The sequence below is a fragment of the Chanos chanos genome, chromosome 3 (genome assembly GCF_902362185.1).
Source record: "Chanos chanos chromosome 3, fChaCha1.1, whole genome shotgun sequence".
Lineage (NCBI taxonomy): Eukaryota > Metazoa > Chordata > Actinopteri > Gonorynchiformes > Chanidae > Chanos > Chanos chanos.
In genome coordinates this window covers 50,064,950-50,091,052 of record NC_044497.1, presented here as the reverse complement: position 1 = coordinate 50,091,052, position 26,103 = coordinate 50,064,950, and the positions used below count along the sequence as shown (strand labels likewise).

The following is a 26,103-nucleotide window of genomic DNA, read 5'->3' as shown; positions in this document are numbered from 1 at the left end:
GTGGAGACGGTTCTGGATTAGAACGAGCCAAAGACGAGGAGGAGGAGGAGGAGGAGGAGGAGGAGGAGGAGGAGGACGCGGACGTCTCGGCCAGACACAACAACTTGTGCCCTGGGACGACCCATGGCTGTTTGCGGCGGGGGTTTGGCCCTTTTCTTTTTCTTTTTTTTTCCCCCCATCCTGCTCCCTTATCTCCAACAGCGCAGCACATCAGGCTTTTCCCATTACCCTATAAGAATGCCAGGATTATGCCCAGGCCTAATCCCATTGGCTGTCTTAGTCACAAGAGCATGATTCGCCAGCTACACTTCCATGCCCCGCGTCCTATCCGGAGCAAGCTCAGGTGCCTTGGAGTGATAAGGCCAGTGTAGGGGAATTAGTGTCAGCAAGCAGCATTGAGAGGGTGAATCCCCTCACCTGGGTTTTACTTCATTACCAGAGTACGCCACTCCACGACGTCACCTCCCTCTCCCGTCTCCGCGTACGCAGCGGAGGGGAAAGGGGAGACACCGAGACGCACGCAATACAATGAATGATGGGACACAGAGAGCTCGCATCTGTGTCCTCTAATCCTTTTAAATTCCTGGATTCCCTTAGTGGAAGAGGATAGACCCAAGACTTCCTCATTTTGCCCTGCCTGCCCGTATTCTATTAGTATAGTACACTGTTCAAGGTTAGGACTGATAAGCTGTGTCTGTCTAGGTCTTATACAGACTCCCTGGAATACTGTTTTTTTTTTTTTTTTTTCTTTTAGGGTGAGCCGCATGCATTTGGGCGTTCTGATATGCTCCACTGTATCTCCTTCGGTTTATAAAGCTTTTGTGAGGAGTCTCTCTTTGTGTGCTCACTGTCTCCACCGCCTTCTTTGTGACATTGTCAGTGCACAACTGCATTTGCCAGTAACGACTGTGCTTTCACTCTTTTTGATGCTCTCGCACTCTCTCCTGCTCTCTCTCTCTCTCAGAGGAGAGTGGGGATGCAGGTGTTCCTTTTCCTGTGGAATTTACTCCTTTGCTAAACTGCTGTTACAAGCTATATAAACAACTTGTACAATTATGTTTTCATAGTATCTATAGCATGCAGCTTCTCAACCATTGTAGTACACAGTAAGAAATGGTGCTTTTCAGTTCTGCTGTTTGGAGAGGAAAAAGAGATCCAAATACAATCTCTCATTATGTTTACAGGGTTAACCTTTACCTTTGTTTGCTTAAAGCTAACATACATTTACATGAACGTTTCTTCTTTTCGTATATAATAACAAACACATGTAAAGCACTTGAACAGCAGGGATGAGTCAGATCCATAAATATGTCGAACAGGTCCGATATTATGGTTTTCACTGTTTTTAAAAAGCCTTATTTGTGGTTGACAGGAGATGATGACTTCTTTTTATGATTTCTCTTCGCCTTAAAGTGTAATCTTCACCAAGAATCGCTGCCCACACTCCTGTAGTTGTGTGAAATGGTAGAACTGCTTACAGTTTCAACCACTACACAAACATCCTCACACTTCAGACATCAACAGTGACTCTCTGTCTGGTTACCACATTCGGCAAAGAGACACATAAGCTTTCATGTTTGTTCTTTTTTTGGTCTCAGGAATACAATTGTTCTTCTTTCAGTTCATAAACTCAGGGAACGGGGCCAAGACCACAAGATCTCTGAATCTGATAAGGGCTGTAGAATGATTTTCAAATGGAAATTTGCCCCTTGGATAAATAAAACAAATACACTTCTCTGGTTATACAGTTTCAAAATACCACACACAGAGAACTCTTTTCATTCCCATTATTCTGCCAATACATTTTCATATTGAATGGCTGTGGCGTATTTTTTATTTATTTAGCGATCCACTTATTGTAAGTCGCTTTGGCTAAAAGCATCTGCCAAATACCAGATTGTAAATTGTAAATTGTCACGTTGGCTTTCGTGAGTGCATTTTAGCCTAGCTGAGCATACGGTTTCTTACAAAAGAGGTTGTATTCTGTGTATATCATCTGTGATGTTTATGTGGAGTTTTTTTTTTGCGCATATAGATTAAGGGTCACTGCCCATGAATTGACCCTATTAGCTGTTCATGAAGTGAAGAAAAAGTCCGCCACCTTGCACGCAACAAGGCCTTTCTGGGTTGGACGATCGTCCCCAGGACGTGAGAATGACTACTGTCAGCAGCAAATCATCCGCTAGGCTTCTTCTTTGTTTGACCCACAGGGTCTGTATGCAGGATAGGGCGGCTTGGGGTTGATGGGGGGAGGGGGGGGGGGTCATGCTTGTGATCGTCAAGCTTTTATCCTGCTAGGAAAATAGCACCACACAGCCTTTCTCCTGACCCCTCAGTGACCCTTCCTCACGCCCGAGGACATGAACAAATCAAGAGATTAGCACAGGATCCAGAGGAGTAGTAAGACAATGAGAGAGAGAGCATGCTGGGAGTGACCTCTGTCTGTCCCATAGTGTAGGCTCCTCCCAGGTGTTCACATCCTGTATTGTACGATGAGCAGAGAATGTATGTTTTATGTTGATCTTCAGCTGCCTTCCTGGTCAGATGCTTTTTCCCCTGAACACTGGAGACCATTCTCAGGGCAAGCCTAATAAACTCACACTCTCTCTTACTCTCTCTCTGAAGATAGATACACACACACACACACACACACACACACGTTTCAAGTTCAAGTTTAAGTTTATTTAGAGCCCAATATCACTGTTTACAGTCTCAAAGGGCTTTACATGCCCACAGGATTACAACAAAACAGAGCAGGGTGGCACCCCCTGACTTGATCCTCATAGCGGGCAAGAAAAAACTCCTCAAAAAACCCAGACGTTAGGGAAAAATAGGAGAAATCTTGAGAAGGACCACAAGAGAGGAGACCCCTTCTAGGCCAGCCAGGCGTGCAGTAGGTGCCAGCCCAGAGGGCAATTTACAAAACAACAGAGTGATAATAAATGAGAACACAACTGGTAGGTAGTATGAGGAATGACACAGCAGCATGGGGCTCAGTTGGGGTGGACGGCACAGCTGTAGCAGCGCAGGAGGACACGAAGCCGCAGCAGCCATCGGGATGACGGTGAAGAGGGATGGCATGGAGGGTGGGGGGGGGGGGGGGGGGGGGGGGGGAGACACCTAAGAGAAAGTAGCCACATTCACACCAGACACTCATGCTCAAAACAGATGAGCCACAGCCATGCAGGAGATGAGGGAGGGAAGGAGAGCAATTGGAGTAGCGGCACTTAACAGATGAAATAAGAAAAGTAATTTTATAGATAATTTTGTATTGAAAGTTGCAAGAGTAGTAGCTGAGGAGGGCGCAGGAGGAGCAGGGCCACGTGGGGGAGCAGGGCCAGGGACAGCAGGGCACAGTCATTCAGCCGGTCAGGGGAAGGTGCCACATCCAGGAAGCAGGCGCAGACATCGACCACTCACACAAAGAGAAGAGAGCAGGTTAATGACAGCAACTGATCAGGTTAAGATAAGAGCAGAGGAGAGGAGAGGGAGGAGAGAGAGAAGATGAGAGGTATCTAAGCCGGCAGCTACTAAGCTAAACTATGCCAGGAGAGACTACAGCAGAGACTGAGCTATACCGGAAGATTAGTTTGAGACTATGCTATCATACGACACGGAGAATAAATGAGTCTTAAGTTTGGTTTTAAAGGTAGCAAGACAGTTTGCCTCTTTAATATCTATAGGTAGGCTGTTCCAGAGAAAGGGTGCGCGGTAGGCAAAGGCGCGATGGCCAGCAGACTTCTTTTTAACTTTTGGAACAACTAATAATTTAGCAGCCTGAGAGCGCAGGGTGCGGGGGGGGGCGTAGAGTGTAATTAAATCAGAAAGATAGGCCGGTGCAAGCCCATGGAGAATTTTAAATGTTAATAGGAGGACTTTAAAATCAGCCCTCATGTGAACTGGGAGCCAGTGAAGGGAAGCCAGGACGGGAGTGATGTGATCGAACTTCCTAGTTCGGGTCAGGATTCTGGCAGCAGCATTCTGGACAAGCTGAAGACTTCTGGTGCTAGAGGCGGGCAAGCCAGAGTACAGAACGTTACAGTAGTCGAGGCGAGACGTGACAAATGCATGGACAATGGTTTCTGCATCAGCTAAACATAGTAGGGGCCTAATTTTGGCGATATTGCGGAGATGGTAAAAGGCCGTTTTGGTAGTGTTCTTGATATGAGTGACAAGCGAGAGACTAGAGTCAAAAATCACACCAAGGTTTTTAGCTGTAGAATTTTGCGAGAGAATGCAGTTGTCAAATTTTAATTTAAGATTACTAAAAAGATGCTTATGCACAGGGGGTCAGTTGAATAGGAATTAAGTTATTGTGGGAAATAGGCTGTCTAAATCTAGGCCGACGTGGTCTGCGAGGGCGTGAGAGTACGCTAATAGCAAAAGCCAAATTGCTGCTGACAGAGGGATGACCATAGAGCGAGTTATGTTGAGCAACTAAGGCAGAATGAGGACCAGGCTCACAGAGGGAGCTAGTCTCTGCTGAAGCCCCTCCACTAAATGAATAACTAGTCAAATTAATCTTTGCCTTATGCTGGAGGAGAGGAGTCATTGGTTCATGGAACTCAGCAGCCTCTGAGGGGATTTCATTAGCAGGTTCTGTAATCACCTGCGACCTGGCCCGCTCTAGTGGAAGATGTCATAGCTGACTCAGACATCTATCTATGTTACCTGATAAAACAGCAGCGCCATGCCCATTAGGGTGCAGGCCGTCCGCTTTTAGCAAGCCAGGTCGACCCCAGAACGAGGGCCAGTTATCTACAAAATCAAATCCCTGATCTAAACAAAACTGCGCCAGCCAGCGATTCAGTTGCAGTAATCTACTATATCTTTCGTCGTTACCCCTAGCTGGTAGAGGGCCAGAGACAATTAATCGATGCCGACACATCTTTCTGGCGAAGTCACAAGTCCTAGCTATGTTGACTTTTGTGACTTCAGATTGCCTCATTCTAATATCGTTGGTGCCGACATGAATAACGATATTGTCATAGCTAGTGTCTGTGTGGTGTGCCTTATCGATACGGCTATTCCTGTTTGCCAGCACCCTAAGGTTAGCTTCTATGTCGGGAGCTCTGGCCCCGGAGAGACAGGTAACAGTCGCTGGCGTTGCTAATCTAATCCCTCGGGTCACTGAGTCCCCTATAACTAAGGTACGGGGCTTGGGGCGGTCGTGGGAGGTGGAGGACCCGGGCCGGCAAGCAGGAGAAACAAGAGTAGCATAGCGATTCACCACCGGCAGCGGTTGTGAGTCGGGCCGTACGGATGACGGCTGGTGTCGGCGTCGGCGAGACCTCCTGCCACTCATGACCGTAACAAACTCCTTTTCCGCCGGCGAAACTGCACTAAAGGGAGAGACTGAGCCGCTAATCGGCTCAGAGGCTAAACTAATGCTATCTGGGGTGCCCGTCGTATCTATAGTAATAAAACTAGGGCTAGCGCTGCCTTGTTCTAGCTGACGGACACGTCTCTCTAGGAGAGACAACTTCTCTACGAGAGCGAGGCAGAGAGAGCAAGACATAGTGGCAGATAAAGAGAGGTAACGTAAACGTGAACTATCAACACACTATTGCTTGTGCAAATAAGGTTAGCAAGAATGCTAGGCTGGTGTTACCACGCTAGCAGCCAAACAGTAGAAAGAATGTGTTGATAGGTAACGTTAACGAAGCAGACACAGAGCGAGATTAAAACAAGCACACAATATTACAAGATTAGAAGCGCAGCACAACGTAAATGTTAGAGACAGACCGTAGAGCAGTGACGAATAATCAGCACAACAGCAGCAGCAGGCTTGCACAGGTACGAACCGGAAACCAAAAAAAACCGGAAACACACACACATCTGTACACACTCACAAGTAAGAGAAAACCTGAGGAATGATTAGGTTGTTAAATCTGTGCTCACAAGGTTTAGCCTTGATATGAATCCATAGAGTAACATTAGAACATGCACCATAGTGCTTGCCTCCTATGTTTTCATGTCAGTCCTCTCTGGAAGAAACATGAGAAGCATGAAATAACAGGGGCTTTTACTTGTGTATTCACACATGTGTATTACACAAGTAATAGTCTCATTCCCCAAAGGCAAATGGAGGCTGTTTTCAATATTAGACTGTCTGAAGTCTTTGTAAAGCTGGAAAATGTACAAGATGTACATGGAGGAAAGCAGTGTTATTGTAAGACATGGTTCCATTCCACTCATGTCATCCACAGTGATCCACCTCCTTTCTTTCTGTCTCTCTCTCTCTCTCTCTCTCTCTCTCTCTCTCGCTATCTGTCTCTCTCTGGCCTTGACCCTCTTAACTAGGAGGATGTACAGCTCTTCCCTCTCGCCTCCCCCCTCCTCTCTCCCTCTCTCTCTCTCTCTGTTTCTTCAGCCTTGACCCTCTTAACCGAGGAGGATGTATTGCTCTTCCCCTCTCTGACCCTGTATGTACCTTTTGCATGTCATTGACCTGTTACTGCCAGTTTGTGGAGCCGTTTCTCTATTGATCTGAGTGGATGGTGTTTCGCACAAAGGGGCTCCCACAAGAGGGAGTCACAGATATCACCTTGGGGCACTCACGTTAGACCTGTCTGTTTTGATCATAGATGCTCGAAATACAACTGAAACACACCACAGACTGGCACACAAGTTTGCTAACTCTCTCTCTCTCTCTCTCTCCCTCTCTCTCTCTCTCTCTCTCTCTCTCTCTCTCTCTCTCTTTCCTGTCTTTCCACTGTTCACTGTTGTGATGAATTGTGATGATGATGATCTAAATACATGGTGGTGTTGCTAGGTGGTTTCCAGAGATGGCGGTCTCATGCAGAGGGAGGTTTGGAGGTTTACTGAATGCACTCTGAATGTGCTCTGTGGCAGTGCAGCTGAACTGGGTCTTTGGGTCAATGCCAGTGACACAGTCTCTAGGCCTGATCTCCTCAGTCCCCCACACACTGTGGCCTGTCTCGAAAAATCCTCCGTAATCACACTGCTGCTGGAGCACTTTGAGAGGATTTAGCTTTAATGCTAATGCCAGTTTGCAAATCTTGTCATGTGTTCAGCTGACTTTACCATACGGCCACACAATTCTCTGTCCTCTTCGGCCAAGAGTCGTACCTCTGCAGTGTATCTACAGCCTGTCTCTTTGTGTGTATGTATGTGTCCCTGTGTGTGTGTGTGTGTGTGTATAGAGCTGTCATTTAGGGTCTATTATTGATGAAGTCAGGGACTCTGACTCATTGGCAGCCATCTGTTCACAGCTCTCCCACCACATTAGCTTCTGTTCTTAAATAAACTGAGTTCACATTTGCTCACTTACAGCATTTTAATGACAGATTCACATTTTGCATGTAGTTCTCCACTTATATTATTTGTGAGTATTAAAGCAAACAAAGCAGCCACATTTATAATCATCATTACACACGCAACAGCACTTATCTAAGTAGAGTGGGACTATCGTCTCATCGTCTCATGTGTCGTCATCTCTCATTTTAATACCCACTCATTTACCGTGACCAAACAAAAAGCGCCTTTTTTTTTACAGCGCGCTTTACCGCGATATGATGTTACAAACACGATGACATCCGTTCTCCTCAGTGACAGAAAGCTCCCCGCTGTAACCGGAGCCACATGTGTCCAGTTTGAAGACATGGAAACTGCCATGTGTTTGCAAACACCGAGCGCATTTCACAGCTGTTCCGTCATCGCTTTTCGTCACTCTGCCTACTCGCAGTAAATGAGCTGTTAATACTGCATGACCGTAAAGAGTGGGAGTAAAGTGAGCGGCAACAGATCTATATTTCTTATTCCCTCATGACCACTGTTCACTCGCAGTGCCCACTGGTTTCTATGGAGATTGTTAAACTTAGTTAATACAGCTTAATTATGTGGATTTTTCCCATTGTCTTTTACATTATACTTGGCCGTAAGATGAATGTCTAGACATCTTGCTCTCTTTATCCTTCAGTTTCAGCCTCTCCAGGGGTAACAAGTGAGATGAAGGAAAAATCAATAGCAAAAAAACATAGTAGTAGGTTTTTATCTGACCTGAGGGATGGAGGTAGAAAGGAAAAGGGAAAAAAAAGAGAGAGAGAGAGCGTGTGTGCGTATGAGTGACGGGAATGCGTATGTGAAGATTTATGGACACGGGGAGAGAAAGAAGATTAGAAGAAATGGATGAGAAAAACGACAGAGGGAAAACTGGCTCAACCTGTGTATAATTCAAACAGGGTTTTTTTTTTTGTTTTTTTTTTTGCTGGTGTCACCAGACTGATGCTATATTAATATTTATGCCTATTACCTAGCGATGCATGAAGAATAGAGACAGCAGCCTGACACAGGGAAAAGTCAAGCTAATGCAGCACCATTGATTCCAAAGGCATCATTCTTCTCAAAAATGTGTGTGTGTGTGTGTGTGTGTGTGTGTGTGTGTGTGTGTGCGTGTGTGTGCGTGTGTGTGTGTGCGTGTGTGTGTCTGTGCTGAGTGCAAGGGGTCAATGCATGAAAAAGCAGAGTAAGGTTTGGGGAGGAGTTCAGGTGAGCAGCATAATGAATGATGAAAACAGGAAGTGAATGATAATGATGTAAGGTTATTAATCAGCATGTTGTGATTTGAGCAGAGAGGCACCTCTAAATCCACTGCCTTGTGCAGGGGTAGGTGGATGTGAATTTCATGGTTTTAGTTCAGCGGTAGTGGATTAATTGTCTTCTTTCTTAGAGCTGTATACAATGCCACTACAGTTTGTGGTCACACAGAAAACTTGTGTAAGATGTGTAGAGTCACCTTCATGGCAGTTAGAGTTAAGACTCTTTATGGACACATAGAAACTTGGCTCACCTGCTGGGAGAACTTGGAGGACTGCGTATTCTTCAGTGACTGATGGACAGCTGGTGTCGCCATGGCAGCAGGCAAAAAGGGAAGGAAGCACAACCATAAGCATGTAATGAGCCGAGATAACAGCAGTAGGTCTGCTTGTGTGTGTGTGTGAGTGTGTGTGTGTGTGTGGATGTGCGTGCGCATGCATTTGTGTGTATGTGCATGTGTGTGCGTGTATGTGTTTATTTGTTGGCATAGTTAGTCTGTTTCATGCCTTAGAATCCCGGGGCTCTGTAGCAAGCCATCTGGAAGCCCCGAGAATGGCTACCCATAAGCCCACTCACATATGACTCATGAGTAGCATTAAATCACTTTAAATACTGCACGCATTTAACCTTGTTATTCTGTGAAAATGCACAGGAGAAGGATGGAGGGAGAAAAAAGAAAGAAAGAAAAAAGAAGGCGGGGATGAGAGGAGGGGGTGATGAGGGATCCGTGATAAGCGTCATACATCCGTGACAATGCTTGGGGTGAAGTGGGGTAGGGGGGTGGGGGGTTGTGGGTGGTGGGAGGGTGGATCGCACCACATGCCTCTTTATGTCATCATTAATAAGGTGGCATGTTTTTTTTGTTTGGGCACAATCTGTGTGCATCTCGCTAAAACAAACACGCCACAACATCATTTCTCCTTCAGCTCATGCATAAGTTTGCTCCACTTGCCTGGCAACAGAAAAAGCCTTGTCTGTATGAATTACATGTCGTTAACTCAAATCTTCTGTGTTGTTTTGCAGGTGATTTCAGCCTTGTCTAGAATCTCTCACCACAGCATCGCACAGATCAAAGGCATCAGGTGAGTTGGCGATGGATATTTGGCTTTTAGCAGCGTTAATTGTTTCCTCGGGGTTGTAAATAAAAACAAAAAAACAACAACAACAACAACAAAAAAAAAAACATGAGCTGAGAAAACTTTTTGGTGTGTTTTATATGTTTTTTTCACTCCAGGATGTATAGTTTAAAGCAGCATTTACCACAGACACCAGCATATGGCTCCAGCCTGTGCACTTACATTAGCTGTACCACCTTGTTCTCTCTAAGTCTTTCCCTTCAGGTGATCTTTCAACAGAGGAAGTTTCCTGTGCTCCTTTATGGGGCGGTGGGCTCACTTCCCCTTTCTTTTATTTGCTCGGTCTGTTCACCCCATGCCTGCCTTCCCGGCATTCACAAAATAAAGTCTTTTATCCTCCGGGTAATGAGCTGATGGAGCGCGACCATTAGGCCCGGTGCCAGGAATAGGCAGTGCACAACCAAGTGTGTCTGCCATTAAACTGCACAGTGAGACTCTGTGAGAGCTACCTAAATCACTGCCTGCCTGTCTGCACCAAGCACAGGGTCTACTGAAAGATGGCCTAAACCTTGCCTGTTGATTTGTCAGCGCTCATTGCCCTAGATCCCCCCCTTGCCTGTTCTTAAGGAAAAACAAAAAAAAAAACATGCTGAGCTATTCCGACGCTTCCATCAAAATGTCCGTGGAAGGCAGACGCAGTTATTTTGAATGTGTGATGCAATAATAGAGAAGATTCACTCCAAGAGTTTGTTGAGGGATTCTCTTATGGTGGCTAATGCAAGTCAAATTTAGACTTGGAAAGTTTTTGTTGGGGGGGGGGGGGGCAGTGTGCATGTTTGACAGGTTCTCTGAAACTGTTCAAGTGTGTTCTCATTATTTCCCATCCTTCAAGAGCTAGCACTGAAAGGCTGCTTTGTTTTCTCCCTTGCCGTTTATTTTTTATTTCATGCGTAGTGGAGAAAACAAGCAGCACGGCGCACCAGTGTTTCCAGTGGCTTTATCTTGGCATGACCCACAGTGTTTATTGTAGGTTCTGAAAGTTTTATGTTGCATTCCTCAGCACTAAATATTGATTTCTGCTTCCTTTCTATACAGCTTACTGACTCACACAAATCTCTCCGCTCATTCACAAGCATAACCTGAACTACATTTTCACATGTTGACAATACTGAAAAACAGAAAACAGTTGCACGTGTACGGCCTATTGTTTGACGCTTAAAGTGTTAGGCGTTTGACGCAAAGTGAATAGATTTGTATGTGACAGCGTAAGGGTGTTCGGTTGAGCCGCTAGTTTCCAGATATGGACCCGCGACCTTTGGCGTCCCGGGGCAAGGACAACAGAACCCGCTGCTGTAGTTTAGTGGTGTGTCAGGTCCCTTTAGCTTCAGCCCTCCTGAACTTTCACCTTCGGCTCAGTTCCCACTGTCAATTCTCAGCACTCGCTCCCTCTTTACTGGTGTGTCATTGTTTCAGAATCATGGCAATTGATTAGCTGTTGAAGCATATTGACTGCCTCTTTCATGTTGGTTCACACTAACAGGTCTGTAATGTGTCCTTTGAGGCTTTGTCACCCTGAAACAGCATTTGTCAGCTACGGCCATGCTTTCTCTCTCACTCTCTCTTTTTTCTCTCTCTCTCTCTCTCTCTCTCTCTCTCTCTCTCTCTCTCTCTCTCTCTCTCTCTAAGGTTACCTTCCCACAGCTAAACCTTTGTTATGCTTATATGCTCATCAAAATTAAAAATGAAAAGGGTCCAGGCCTGCATATTGAACCGAGGGCTAGTTGAGCAGTTTAGCCGTACTTCCTTCTCCCAAAGATACAATATTATAAATGTGATACTTCTAAAGACCTGATTATTTAGGCTTTGTGTGTATTATCTTCATACTGCATATTGGACTTGACTTTTTGTGCTTCACCTCCTCCTTCTATCTGATTCAGTGAAATCTGTAATAAGGGTCTGAAGTTAGTGGGTCAGAGTGGGACGTGTGTGTGTGTGTGTGTCTGTATGTTTTGGTGCGTTAGAGAAAGCGTAGTCTGAGTATGTGTATGTTTTGGTGCGTGAGAGAAAGCGCAGTCTGACGGGAAGATGTGAAGCAGATGCTGAGAATGTGCTCAGCAGGGAAGGGAACTGCAGGCAGGGAAGTGTCAGGATGCCCTTTCTTAACCCAACTCTCTCTCTCTCTCTCTCTCTCTCTCTCTCTCTCTCTCTCTCTCTCTCTCTCTCTCTCTCCCTTTTCTCTCTCTCTCTCTCTCTCTCTCTCTCTCTCTCTCTCACTCTCTCTCTCTCTCTCTCTCTCTCTCCCTTTCTCTCTCTCTCTCTCCCTTTCTCTCTCCCCTTTCTCTCTCTCTCTCCCCTTTCTCCTTTCTCTCTCCTTCTCACAGTCTCTCTCTCTCTCTTCCTGTTCCACTCTCTGTCTCTCTCCCTTTCTTGGTCTCTTTCACTCCCTCCCACTCTCTCTCCCCCTTCTCTGATTCTTTCTCTCTCTGCCTATTTCCCATTCTTTGTTAGCTCGCTCACGCTATACTGCCAAATTGCATGCACTCCTACTCACACACGCTAAGCTGTTCACTCACATGTAAGTGATGCCTAAAACACAGAATGCTTCACTGTGCGCTCCATTTAAACATCAGCTCACACGACATATCACTCTCTTCCACGTATTACAAATGTCCACACTCAAACCAAATCAGACCATTTCACACTGTGCACATAAAGACATCTTTTCCTACCCCCCAAAAAGTGTGACCTGTTTGTGGAAACACGTGGTGTTAAGTGAGGTGTTAAGCCTAACTTTCCCCTGATAAAGAACACTCTCTCTCTCTCTCTCTCTCTCTCTCTCTCTGTCTCTCTCTTTCTCGCCTGGTTGACATCTGGAACAGGCCTCAGTCGCTATAGAGACACTGTGGCACTGTGACAGTCACGCTCATCTCTGTATGGAAAGGCAATTTAAAGACCGGTTTCCCAGACACAAATTGAGTCTAATACAACATTGAAAAGGAAATTGCTATAGCAAACACCCATTAAGAGTGAAATTTAGACCACGGCTCGGCTTAATCTCTGTCTGGAAAACCACCCATAACTCTGCTGAACTGCTGGAGGGCGATCAGAGGTTTGCCTATGTTAGGATGGAGAGAACAGCCCCCTGCTGGACACTGATGGACCCTCCCTCACGCCTCTACTCTTAAATCTGTTCCACTGCACAGGTGTGTTCATCAGGGCCAATAAGCTCAATATCAACCCAATACGCTCACACGTGAGCACTGGGGAGGGCAGCTTTGACTGCTAAACACTGTTGCGTGGAACAAGATTTTTTAATTAGGGCAAAACGGCAGGAAAGAGTGAAAAGTGGCTAGAGAGAGAGAGAGAGAGAGAGAGAGAGAGAGAGAGACAGAAATAGGGAGGCCGTGGGGCAGCAAACTGACCTTTGTCAACCTGACCACTCATTAGCTAGATTTATTCCATGTTCCAACATTGTGACTCACGCGGTCCAGTTCTGTTGATGTTAATTGTCATTGTTGTGTTAACCAATCAAAACAGAGTTCTTTTTTTTCTTTTTTTTTTTCTTTTTTTTCTGTCAGATTCTCCTTGCCTGTGATGGATTTAAGGAACAAGCCATCTAATTAATCTGAGTTGACAATTCTACATTAAAGAGACTTTGGGAAAAAAAAACAAAAAAAAAAAACACGGACATTGCTCTTCCCGAGCGTAATGATGCAGAGAGGTATATTTCTAATCGTGGTGCGCCCATTAGAAATGGAATCACTTTTTCATGTGTGTGTTTTTCTCCCGGACGGCTTATGCCTGCTTCATTGAGCAAATAGCTTTACCACCTCACAAGTCTTAGTATTCCGAGTGTCTCTTGGAGACGTTTGCACTTTGGAAGAAAGGCGTGTATCTGTTTCTAAGAGATAAAGACCCAAGGATATTGTTTTGGTCGGACATAAATGAAATTGGAACGAGACTGATATGCTTGCCAAATCCAATTAAACCTCCCTTGGGTTTGATGGCAGTTTGATGTTTAGGCCTGAAATTACTGAGGGATTTGGACTGACTTTTATGTTTTGTTGATTTTTATTGATTGTGATTGTTATGGAGAGCAGTGTGAAACACAGGAGGAAACTGTGTAAAGTGACAAAGTTGCCAGGTGGGTTCATCCAGATGGCATCCCATCAGTCCCTCCACTCATTCTGATGAAAGTGTGTCCGACACTGTTCATGATGATGGTGGTGATGATGATGATGATGACAGTGGATCATCACTCCTTAGTGGAGAGAAGGACGACATGTTGGTCTGGTGGAGCGATTAATGACTGAATATCGCCAGCTGAAACAAGGCAATGCTTACCTGCTAACCCCAAAAGAGAATAAAGTGACTGAGGTGACTGAGATTCAGAGTGACTGAGGGAAGAGTCTGTGTATTTAAGGTTTAGATGAGCTACAGATCTTTCTGTTTAGTATATGTGCCTTGTTTGTACGTTTCTGGTGTTTTGTATCTTAATATATCAGTTTCGTATTTGTAATCTGTGGGGATGGATGACTATGTTAATGAGGTGACAGAGTGTGCGTTCGTGTGCATTCGTGTGTTCATGTGTTCGTGTGTGTGTTTCATATACTGCCAGTGTGGCTTATGATTGTGATAATGGCATCATATTGAAGCCAGAAGGTTAATGAGTGTTAGTTCTTCATGAATGTCAATTGCAGAGATCCCATGTATCCCCTTGTGGATTTGGACTCATTACTCTACAGTGTAACTGTCTCATGTCCATGGGTCTAGAACTTTATACACAGTTTAATTAGTAAAGTGTGTTTTAGTCACTAACGCACATGAGGAGGATGAACAAGATTCAAGTTTCACTTTACTGTCCCAGATTGTAGGAAATTTGGTTCGGGCTTCTGTTAATGCCCATTTGCAGTAGGAATGAGTGAGGGAATGAGTGAGTTTGGGACTATTGTTCTTCATGTTAAACTACTTCTACTGCTTCTTGGTGTGGATGTAGATGATGTCATTGAGAGTGTATAAGATCTAGACCAGTGATTTGTCAGTCCTGGGTAGTCATAATCCTGTTCACTTCATCCAGTTATCTGTGATTCACAGCTCTCTGTCACCAGAGAGCCCCAGGTGCTCCTTCACACATGCACGCCCTCTGACACACACACACGCGCATACACGCACACACTTATATACATGCACACATACACACACACACACACATGTGCATGCTCTCTCATACCCACTGTCACAGAGCAAGGCCAGAGTGCAGACCCTCCCTTTCGGTGTCTCTATTTTTACACTTCCTGCCTGTGTGTGTGTGTGTGTGTGTGTGTGTGTGTGTGTGTGTGTGTGTGTGTGTGTGTGTGCACGATGATTTAATCAGCGCTGGAATCAGGGCCTTCTCTGCATCCTGCTATAGGGGGCTGTCCATCTCTCTGAGACAACAGCCATCAGCTGCATGTGAGCTAATGGTGTCTTCCCCTCCACACTGATGGATGGGAGCTGTTCTGCTTGCTGTCAAAGCTCTTTCTTTCTCCTTCTCTTTCTTCCGCAATTCTGCCATTTCTTTCTCTCTCTCTCTCTCTTTCTCTCTCTCTCTTTGTTCCTTTCTCACTTCAGTCGGCTTTATTTGCATGGTGTTTTGTGACATTATTGCCAAAGCATTAAAATAATAAAGTCTCTGTGATATTATCCAGTAATGGCAAGCAGAGAAGCAGTAACAGATAATGTACTAATTATAACATAATGTATTATATGCATTTACTCACACACGCACATACGCGCACACACACTCACACACACACACACACACACGCACGCACGCACGTGGTTTTGGAGCATTGGCTTGGAAACATGGCACTGTTGCTCACTGCTCTCTCTCTCTCTTCCTTTCTTGAGTGATTGCGCCTCGGGTGTCCCAGTGTGGAGTGAAAGAGACGTCACCTTGTGTGGTGTGTGTGTGTGTATGCTTGTGTATGTGCTCCTGCGTGCGTGTGTGTATACATGTTTGTATATTTATGCATGTCCTGTGGTTTAGGGGATTGCTTCATCCCTGATCTCTAAAAGCAGAGTGACAGTTTGCTTGAATCATGTGTTACAGCCATATATTAACCAGGACTGAAGGTCATTCTGTGTATCCTTATAGCTCTCTCCATCATTATGTGTTTGACAGCAATATCACGGACAGAAATAGACTCTCTATGAATTAGTGAGGAAATGGCATGTCAACAGCATACGAAGGCTTAGTCACACACGCGCACACACACACACACACACACACACACACACACACACACACACACATCACACACATGAAACAAACAAACAAAAAAAAGAATACAGATGAAATGTGCCTTGTTTTGTGAAGGCGTGATATTTTAAAAGCATGTCTATTGTTGCATTTCTAGGCTGGAAAATATGGGAGAGAGAATGCATGGAGAGCTCATTTCACACTACATCAGTGTCGCCCACACTGAACAACAGCTCTTTACCGCTGGATGTAAAACGGAATGTACCAGTGCATGTAGCTCGGGTGATAGATGCCTTGGCCGTTACTTTCATTAGAAATACATTCATTTTCTAGACAAAACTAATATTAAATGTTCTGGCAGAGATGAAGCGTTTGCAATCTCCTACACCCCACATCCGCTGCTTTGCCACACACATACACATACATACATACACGCACACGCACACGCACACGCACACACACACACACACACACATACATCATCATCACTTACCTAAGGCGTTGGAAAGTTGTGCTACGTGCTTTGTAATCACCTTTTTGATGCGATGAACACTTTTTTATTCAAATCCTGAAGCACCTTTGGCCTTACATAATGCAGGAGATTAAGTGATTTGATGAGATCTCAAGAGGGGAGAAAAAGGCAGCAGAAAAATCAAATTCTGTAATCGGATAATTGATCTGTCCTGCATTTGCTTCACTGTAATGGACCCACACATGTTTAGAAGGGTAGAGCTGAACTACCCATGTGAGCCGATTCTCTGAGGAATAAACCATTTGACCCAGGGTAATTGAGAAGAAGTCTGAAGCATGTGGCTTTTTGTTATGTTTCAGTCACTCTGGATGAATACGTGTCATTCAGTCTTACCACAAGCATTCAATATGTCTATGAAATTCTGTTAAAATCAGATAAATACCTTTGAAACATTTGTTATATTGTTACACATGTCAATCATAGAGTGGTAGATAGAAACCTCATAAATAAACCAACCTGTTGAATTATTAATGTGATGGAGTGAAGCTGCCTCTTTGACTGATAGATATTCCCCCACCATGACTGTCTGAATGTGTAAGAGCTGTCCACCGACTAATCTCTCTCTCTCTCTCTCTCTCTCTCTCTCTCTCTTTCTCTCTCTCTCTCTCTCTCCCTCTCTTTCTCTCTCAGACCGTTCCCATCAGAGGACACAGCGGTGAATGAAGATGATGTGTACCGGAGTTTGGAGGAGTTGGCAGAGTAAGTGTCAAACCCTTTTTCTCTGACCTACACGACAGCCCCGTCCCTTGACAGACGCAGACGCGGCCGCAGCCGCACGGGCCTTACCCCGATCGCCCTGTTTACACAAACACCCGGGCCTTAATCGCTCTGGCTGGCCGGTTTCCATGGAGATGTGGGCGCGATGCGGCACGCTGCTAGTGTGGGTGTTGAAAGGCACAGGGGTTGGGAGGTGGTAGTGGCAATAACAGTGGTGATCCCTGTCTGATTAATGGAGACTAATTAGACACAGCCATCAGATAGGTGTCATTCATCAGCCAAGCAGAGGACAGGGAAGGCAGAGCGGCGTGTGCCGCTTATGTTTCCTTGCTGCCGAGCCGGTCAGGATCTGTAGGGAAGGAGGATAGGAAAGCTGAGCTGTCTATAACATTCTTTAACGTTGTGTTTTGTTTTCTTGTTTTTTTTTTTTTGTTAGAAAAACAAGCTGACGAATCTATGGATGACTCCAAAGTTTGATTTATTTAACATTTTCAACAGCTTTGCATTATTTAACGTGTACATCTATATTTCTAATTAATACCCCAGACTTTCTCAGTGTATGACACAAAATTATGCTCTCATCATCCCATAGAGCATGAGCATATGGTAGCGAAATACACTCTGTGAGGTGGTTAGAAGAATGATAGAAAGCCGTTTTTGACCATACTGAGTTAAACGCTGAATATTGATGGAGATGTCCTCTAGTCAATGTAGACCGCCCTTTTTTTGACTTGTGGTATGACCTCCTGACCTTTGACCATGCTGCGGCTCAGAAAAAAAAAAGAAGCTCGAAGGCATTCTGGGAGTGTAAAACTGTCGGGATCCATTTCATTTCAGAGAGAGCTTGATCCCTAACTCAGCGTATCACCTCCAGTAGGAACATGTTTCCTATTAATGTAATGAAACTAATCATCTGTGATGACCCCTGACCTTTCAAGCATCAAATAAGGTTTTGTTCTATCGTTGTTCTCAAAACTGATTAATGGAAAGGTCTTTGACATACCGCACTGGGATGTATCTAATAAGCACTTTAATTTCATTATTCTCAGGAGTATCTTAATTGGATTGTGACGTCATAATCTGATACATTTAAGGAGAGGGTATGCGTAGAAAAGTAGAAAAATGATATTCATTATGACTGAATGGATCATCTGGTATGTCGCTGTTCCACTAGATGTGGATATTCTGCCTCAAAATTCACCACGTCGGTCGCTTTTAAAACGCTGTGAAGGTCAAATTTGAGAATTTAGTAATGATAAGGTTGAAAACATTTTGGTGTTCCAATGTTATCACAACGAGTGTACTGAAAGCCTAAAATGTCATCCGGAGATACAGAGATGAAGTGGAGCATGGGTTGGGAGGCATGACTGTGTCATCACTGTGTAACCCACAAGGACGCCATGTTTCAGACTGTTATTCTGGCATAGGGCGTCATGTAACTGATTCATCCTTGAAAGTATAAACAAGCAGTTCTCTCAGAAAAGGCTGGCTTTGTTTAAGAGCACCTCAATGTTATAACAAGGTTAGAGGGACAAAGCCAGAGACAGGCCCTGGGACTTTGACCGTACACTAAACAGATGTGACCTCTGATTGGTGGGTGGGGCGGGACACTGAACACAGAGGTGTGCTCGTACCTGTGGTAAGACTGCTAATTGAGGTCGTTTAGGCTAATTTACCTTTACGTTGGACTAGCTCGCAGTGTATCTGAAGCGTCACCGCTCAGCTCTTTACCATATGTGACCTGTCCAACCAGAAATTGACAAAGCATGAAATTATTCAATCGGAGCGATAACCCTGAACTGCCCCCCTGAGAGTTTTTTCTTTCTTTCTTTTCCTTTTTTTTTTTTTTAAATAGCAATCATGCGTCCGAACACAAATCGTGTCAGAAGTGCTTTACTTCACCCCCCCCCCCGCCCGGCTGTCACCCCGCGCTGTCACCCCGCGCTGTCTCCACAGGCGCTGTTGGGATGTGGAGCTCTGTCTGAGTTACAGAGTTCATTCTGAGGTATCGCAAGACGTGGCATTGCCATCAGGCTCAGATGTCAAGATACAGTATTAGCACCTGATTTAGGTGACAGGTATGCTGAGCAGGGTGAGGCAACTGATCATCCTGAGGTTTTAAGCACAGACATCAATAGGCTATGGATCCTCACTTAAGACTGGCATTGGTGGACGCTCTGTGGTGGACGTACCACAGCAGATCAATGGAACCTGTCACGGACAATGAAACTTAAAAGAACATTTAGTGTCGTTATTGAGATTTTTAACTAAGACTAAGAGGAGAGAGCACAGATGAATCTCTTTTGCTCTTATCCAATTAAATTTAAACTGATTTAATCATAGGTTTATTTTCCAAGCTGTGTTCGCTGTTTGGTGTCTGAAGTGCCTTAGACTTTGCTGTTTGATTGAAGACATCATCTGGCAGATTTCAATGAAGCCTCTGAAAAAAAATAAATAAAAACCAAATCAAGTCAAATGCATTTGCATTCAGTTGCATTCAATGACTCATTTGCATTCAGTGATTCATTAAAACCACTGTCAGTCAGTTTTTAAACATGTCGAATGACCTCCAGAAAACAAAGGCTACCAGACACTGAGGAATCTGGCAACGCAGGACTAATTAACTCTTAGCTCAAATTGGAAAAGAATGGAGGAAATAGTTTGTTTTTAGACCTTGTATAAAAACAAGTGCTCCAGACAAAGTAAACACTTGGCAGGGGCAGCATGGGTCATAAGCCAGGTTTATCACAGTGAACTGGGAGGAGTCCTGAGAACGCATGTCTGGACAAGCTATCAGATTTCTCCTTCATGTTGCAGTTTCAAATAATGCCGATCTGATAGCATGTTTACACAACACTATGTCGCATAGGCCCTCTTTCTGTGCTTGGTTGGAGATCTCTCTTTCTCTCTCTCTCTCTCTCTCTCTCTCTCTGATTTTTGTGAGTCATGGTGGTAGTTCAGTCTTTTGTTGGCCTTTTCTGAACTGAATCAGCATGGAGGTCCTCTTATCTTACCCCCATTTAAATCCAAACACCGTCTGAATAAGCCATACCAGCATTCCACACAATGCATGCACTTTCGCAACCGTTCACCTCTGCCTGTGATTCAGGTGTCGCACCAGGACGATAAGTAAAACGATAAGCCTACCTCTTTTCTCTGCATCAAAGGCCAAGGTGACTTCAATAAAGATATCTCTATGCTTCCAGCTTTTATATAGGGGCTGACAACTAACCAAGAGCACTCTGAAAACTCTTTTGGTATCTCCCCCTGAAATTTCAACACTCGGCTTTTAAGGTAGCATATCTGGCATCGACGGATGTTGATAGCAGATCAAATTGCTCGTGGGTTGTCTGAAAAAAAAAAAAAAGAAATTAGCATAATAACCTTTGTTGTCACAGTCGTTTTGATGAGATTGACCGCTAAGGCTTCTGTCAGCTGAAAGCATATTTGGAACATGTCCAAGGAGAGCCAGCTCCAGGGGGGTCCTCCCCAGGAGGTGCCTGTTCTCATGCTAAAACCTCTCAAAGGCCATGTGACCGTCAGTGACAGACCTGGACCTTCTCCAGCACTGCACTATGAACAGATCATAGGTCAGTGGCAAGACTCCATCGGAGAGGATCATGGGAAGAGATGAGCCATCAACTCTGATCCCTGTACAGTGATAAAAACAACATAATCTCATACCATGGTCCTGGTGAGCCTCTGTAAAATGTCAGGCCGGCGGTTTCATTGTGGCCTTGCGCCACCCTAGATGCCCTCCTCCCCGTCCCCATGCCAAAGTTAGGACATAGAGTTAGTGCCCCTCAGCATTATGAGACTAGATGTGTTCATCCATTGCGTGCAGAAGCGGTGGCTTTTTTTTCCTTTCCACCCAATGTGTAATCAGATGGAAAAATGAGCCCACAGCTGGAGTTGGAGTTGGGCAAAAACACACATACGCATACATACAGACATATTCTCATACAAACCACTCACAAACCCTCTGTCTCTTCTCTCCCTGACAGATTTGACCCCCCAAACGGTCACTACACGCACGCACGCATGCACACACACACATACGCGCACGCACACACACACATATACACGCACACATGCACACACACACTCACACTCACACTCACCCTCCAGAGAATAAGAAGATACACATGACTGCATAAACCATCATTCAGCTAATTCCTATCCTCTGGGACTAGGGTATGATATTTTTGTCTCTCCCTGTGTTATTTTGATTTTAGTTGCGTTTATATCAGATTTGCTGAGATACTCTGTGTGTAAAGTGCGGAGCAATGTCTAAGGCCCACAGTACGCTCTCACATTCTGCTCACAGCGGCTCTGTACGCGCTGAAAGTCAACTGTGGTAATGAAGCAAAGAGAAACACATCAGTCAGGCCAAACCACAGAACCTCAATTAAATCTTCAAACAATTCTCACACTATGAGAGTGACAATGCTGAATATTTGATTGAGTCCAGCAGCCAAACCCCCCCCCCCCTTCCCCCTTTCTCCCATTTGTTCGCTTCAAGAAGGAGAGATACATTCATGTCGCATAATTCATGAGAATAATGGCAGATGCACAAAACCATGCTTTCAATACAGAAAATTAATTGACTTTTTTTTTGTCATTATAATTACTATATAGATTGAGAACTTTCAAAGCGAAAAGCCAGTCCTCGCTGTACCTCCTAGTCACGGGGCTTACGGCGAAACCCCATTAATGTGACTCATACAACGTTCTGCTGCCTCCAAGATTTCACCTACTTTTTCCACTGATGTTTGACGGACAGCCCCCTCATCCTTTCGCCCTGGAGGAACACGTTAGAGGCAGAGGAGTTTAATAAAGACAGTTCAGAGAGAAACTGCTGAAGTAGAAGTGATCACTTTAGTCCTGTCACTTGTCACTTTAATATAAATCGGGCCATTTGCGTCATCGGAGATATTAGCACAGAACACCCGAGAGTGATTGCACATTCAGGGTAGCAGAAAACAGGATAAACATCACGGGCTTGGACCCCATCTCCCCAGGGGACTGGTTCTGGTGGTTAGGCTACTGGAAAATTAAGGACACACAGCAAAGACCCTGCAGCGGTAGCTCCAGAAACGGAGCCAGTGATCTGTGTTGTATCTCCTGCGAAGTATTTCCTAGAGTTTTGTGCATGGCTTGCACTTCAGGTGATTCTAAAGGTCACACAGATGGATTAGCACCAGATCAATTGCACATCAGCAATTTCCAGAAGGATATTCGGCTCTCAAAGTCCTGTCCTGTGCCATTCGGAGTGGACTGTAGTCATCTGTGGAACACTCTCGCTCTGTTATTTGACAACACCTGTTCAGAAATTGGCCAGGGATAAACAAAGATGGAAAAGGCTGGTTATTTATATAGGCCCTGGTTTTCTGTCTGTCCGACCTCGCTTGGCCCCCGCTGTGCCGTGCACAGATGTCTCTGCGTGTAAATATGGCAAATCAAATCATATGAACAAAGTGAAGCCAGCAGTGAAAACATCCTGTTCTTTACAGCAGTTTTCTTTCCCCAAAAAATCTGCACAAGGAGAACGCCGATAATTTAAAATTGCGCCGTATGATGTGTTTAGCCAAAGCTGATGTCATATTCAACTCAAAGTGATTATGCGAAAAACTATGATCTTTGAAGTTATTTTTCTAATCATTCTCGTATGGCTCACAAAAGTACAAACTGCGTGCGTAGCTTTCCTGAAAGTGGTACACACTGAAACCCATGTTTAAGAAAAAAAAAAGAAAAATGTGTTAATTGAAGCTGTGTAGTCCTGTACCGGCTCTGGAGCTGTACACAAGAATTGGAAAAGTTACTAAATCACACTGGGAGACAGCGCACTTGTTCACTAGCACTCATTACATTCGCTTTACGGCAGGCTTCCATTTGTTTCTTTCTCTTAAGCCACATTCATCTTCGAGATGCAAATGAGTCCATGAGCTGAGCTCTTGAACAGGGGCTGACTTCTGGTCATGTTAGAATTTCACGCTTATTTTTTTATTCTTTTTTTTTTTTTTTTTTTTTGCCTGCAGATAGACACATCAGCGAGAGAGAACAAAAGATTATGTGGACGTCAGGGCTCCTCTTATGTTTTCTTATGTGTTATGAATTATCATAGGCCTTTTTTTTTTGATGTTCAGTGAGGGGCTTCAGAGGTCGCCCACGGCAACACGAGTTTGAACAGACAAAGACGTGCTGCCTCGTTAGAGTCCCCGCCGTCTGGACGGGCTGGTGGGAGCGATCAAGAAGAAGGAACTGTTTGTGTATTCTTGTGTGTGTGTGTGTGTGTGCGCGGGTGTGTGTGTGTGTGTGTGTGGCCTCACTAGATGACTGATTTGCTCATTGCTATGAGTGCACAGCTGAGACCAGGCGGGTGAGGACACCTTGTGTGGTTGTCAGGCTGGGTTTAGAGAGGCAGGCTCTAGCTGGGACTCTGCTTGCCTTGGAGAATGATTGTGGGGTGTTCACTGATGGATGCCAGAAAAGCTGTCTGAGGGGTCTCTCACATGTCAGTGCCTGCATCCAAATATCACAGATCTAGTATCACCCATATCTGACTCACTCTGGCAGGGCACACTGGTTCTGATGTGTTTAAAACACTTGCAAACCTGCATGTGCCCACACTCACACTCTCTCTCTCTTTCACACATGCCCGCATTCACACCCTCATCTACTTCTGTGACTGGCTGATTGTGCTGTCAAACACAGACCCTGGTGTCCAACTCGGAGACATAAACCTAGCAGTCGTATGTAGCCCCTTCGCTCCGCCGTTTGGCTGAGGTCGCGGAACAGATTTGCCTCGTTGGCTCTCAATTCACCATCATCGTGTTGGCTAGATAAGCAGAGGTTTTCAGTGTTCTCATTATTGGCAACTACCTGCAGAGAGAGACACGCTGGAGAAATGTTTTGCTCAATCTTGCCATAACTTGTGAAATATCATTTTGGTACGGCTTCAAGTGCCACAATTGAAGATTGCCAAAGAAATTGAAGAATGCCAAAATCTCAGAAAATCATCTTGATTTTCTGTTCTTTTAGTTTAGGCTTTGTGTCTGCACTAAGAATCCAGCATTTGTCATCAAGGAATACAATAAATTTCTCATCTCTTTAAAATCTCATCATGATGTTCAGAGTCTTTGCACATGAGAAAAGTCGATTACCAGCAGGAGAGCACCACAATGAAGCAGTCTCTCTAGTCTTGTGTGAAGTGGCACCAACAGAGGTTTAGTTCGTACCTGATCGGAGAGGACTCTCTTTAAAAGATCTTTCAAAGTGAAGTGATTGCTTTAAATTGTCATCTATAAACTCTCCGATGTTTTTGTCCTTGAAGTACCTCTGGATAAAGTTGTTACTAATACATCATCTTCTGTTTCTGATTTTTTTTTTTTACTTCTTTCCCTCTAGTGAACACGACTTGGGGGAGGATGACATTTACGACTGTGTACCATGTGAGGATGAAGGAGATGACATCTATGAGGACATTATTAAGGTGGAAGTCAGACAGCCTATGGTGAGTGTACAGCCTCATATACTGTGTGTATAACTTAGGGATATCATGAGACATAGAGAGAATGTGTGTATGTGTGGGTTTGTGTGTGTGTGTGAGAGAGAAAGGTATCGCTTTTTTGTATCTCGTCGTATGGCTGTGTGTCTGTGTGTATGTGTGTGTGTGTGTGCGTGCGTGTGTGTGTGTGTGTGTGTGTGTGTGTGCGTGTGCAAGTGTGTGTGTGTGTGTGTGTGTGTGTGTGTTTACCTACATTGCTCACATATGCTGCTTTGCCTCCTTTATGCTGCAGATCAGATACATGCAGGTAAGTGTTGTATGTATGGCCATGATTGTCAAGCTTCCCCCAGTGTTTTATGTTGTTGGCAAATGTAGGGTATGTCATTACCAGCTACTGAATGTGGTTACACCATATGATGAGCAAAATGCAACAGCTCACTTAGCGAGCGCTGCAATTCATTTTATCCCTTGGCAGTGATGGTCTCCTCTCAGAAATAGCATGATATAGGCTTCCTGAAGCAACAGTTCAGAGAACACTCAAGGCTGTGCGCTCTGTCAAAGCACAGTGGAAGACTAAAGCAGGGTGTCTAGGTAATGACATTCCTCATTCTTCCCCTGCCGTAAAAATTGCTGTGCTGTGAGTGTTAGAGCTGGAGTTATTTTAAACCTGTCTGGGAGGAATGTCTCCCCACTGAGAGAGCAACCCCCCCCCCCCCCCACCCCCCCCACGTTCTCTCCACCCATGGCCATGAGAGAAAAAGCCTAATCCTTTTGCACTGTGTCTTTCAGTGAGACAAGAGCGAGGACACATCAGCCTTAGATCAGCCTGTCTGTGACACAGTGCTTTAGTCATCCCAGACACAGACACAGCCCCAGAACAGAGAGAGAGAGAGACAGACAGAGAGAAGAGAGGAAGAGACAGAGCTGAAATCCTCACTCCACTGTCTGTGGATGTTATTATCTTTTTACCCCCCACTGTCCCAGATGATCATCAACATCTCCAATCACTTCCAGATGCTGTACCAATCCCTGCCCTCCCAACTGCTGACAAAGGCACCGGAGATTATGATGTCACTGGGATTTCACATGTGTCTTGTTTGTCTGTAAATCTCACAGATCTTTCTTTCTTTCTCCTCCAGCTCTTAAATTGCATCTTATTCCCCCCCCCCTCTCAAACCAATGATCTAGCAATTTTTTGGGCCACACCGCGTAGTTAAGCCCTCCTTAAGTTATGAGATCTGTGTCTGTGTTTGTTTTTGCTTGTCTCTCCCTTCTCTCTTAATGAAACGATTGTTTTGCACCGCTAAACGACTCTGGATGCAGATGGCGTTTGCATTGGCTTGTACAAATGCTGGCCCCAGATGTTTAGCTTGGTACAAAGACAGATGTTCATTAGAGCTGGGCCACAAGCAAACGTGCCTGCTTTCAACTTCAGAGCTCGTATCGGCGTTCGCCGAAAAAAGCCCCCTCC

General features: G+C 44.8%; 1 protein-coding gene across 1 annotated transcript in view; it reads left to right on the top strand.

Annotated features, from left to right (window-relative positions):
* Positions 1-26,103, top strand: part of vav2 (vav 2 guanine nucleotide exchange factor) — a 125,093-nt gene that overhangs the window by 78,939 nt on the left and 20,051 nt on the right. The window contains exons 3-5 of the mRNA XM_030769286.1: positions 9,583-9,641; positions 17,039-17,107; positions 24,533-24,638. Of these exons, the coding sequence (XP_030625146.1) occupies positions 9,583-9,641; positions 17,039-17,107; positions 24,533-24,638 (234 nt within the window). The remainder of the gene's footprint in view (positions 1-9,582; positions 9,642-17,038; positions 17,108-24,532; positions 24,639-26,103) is intronic.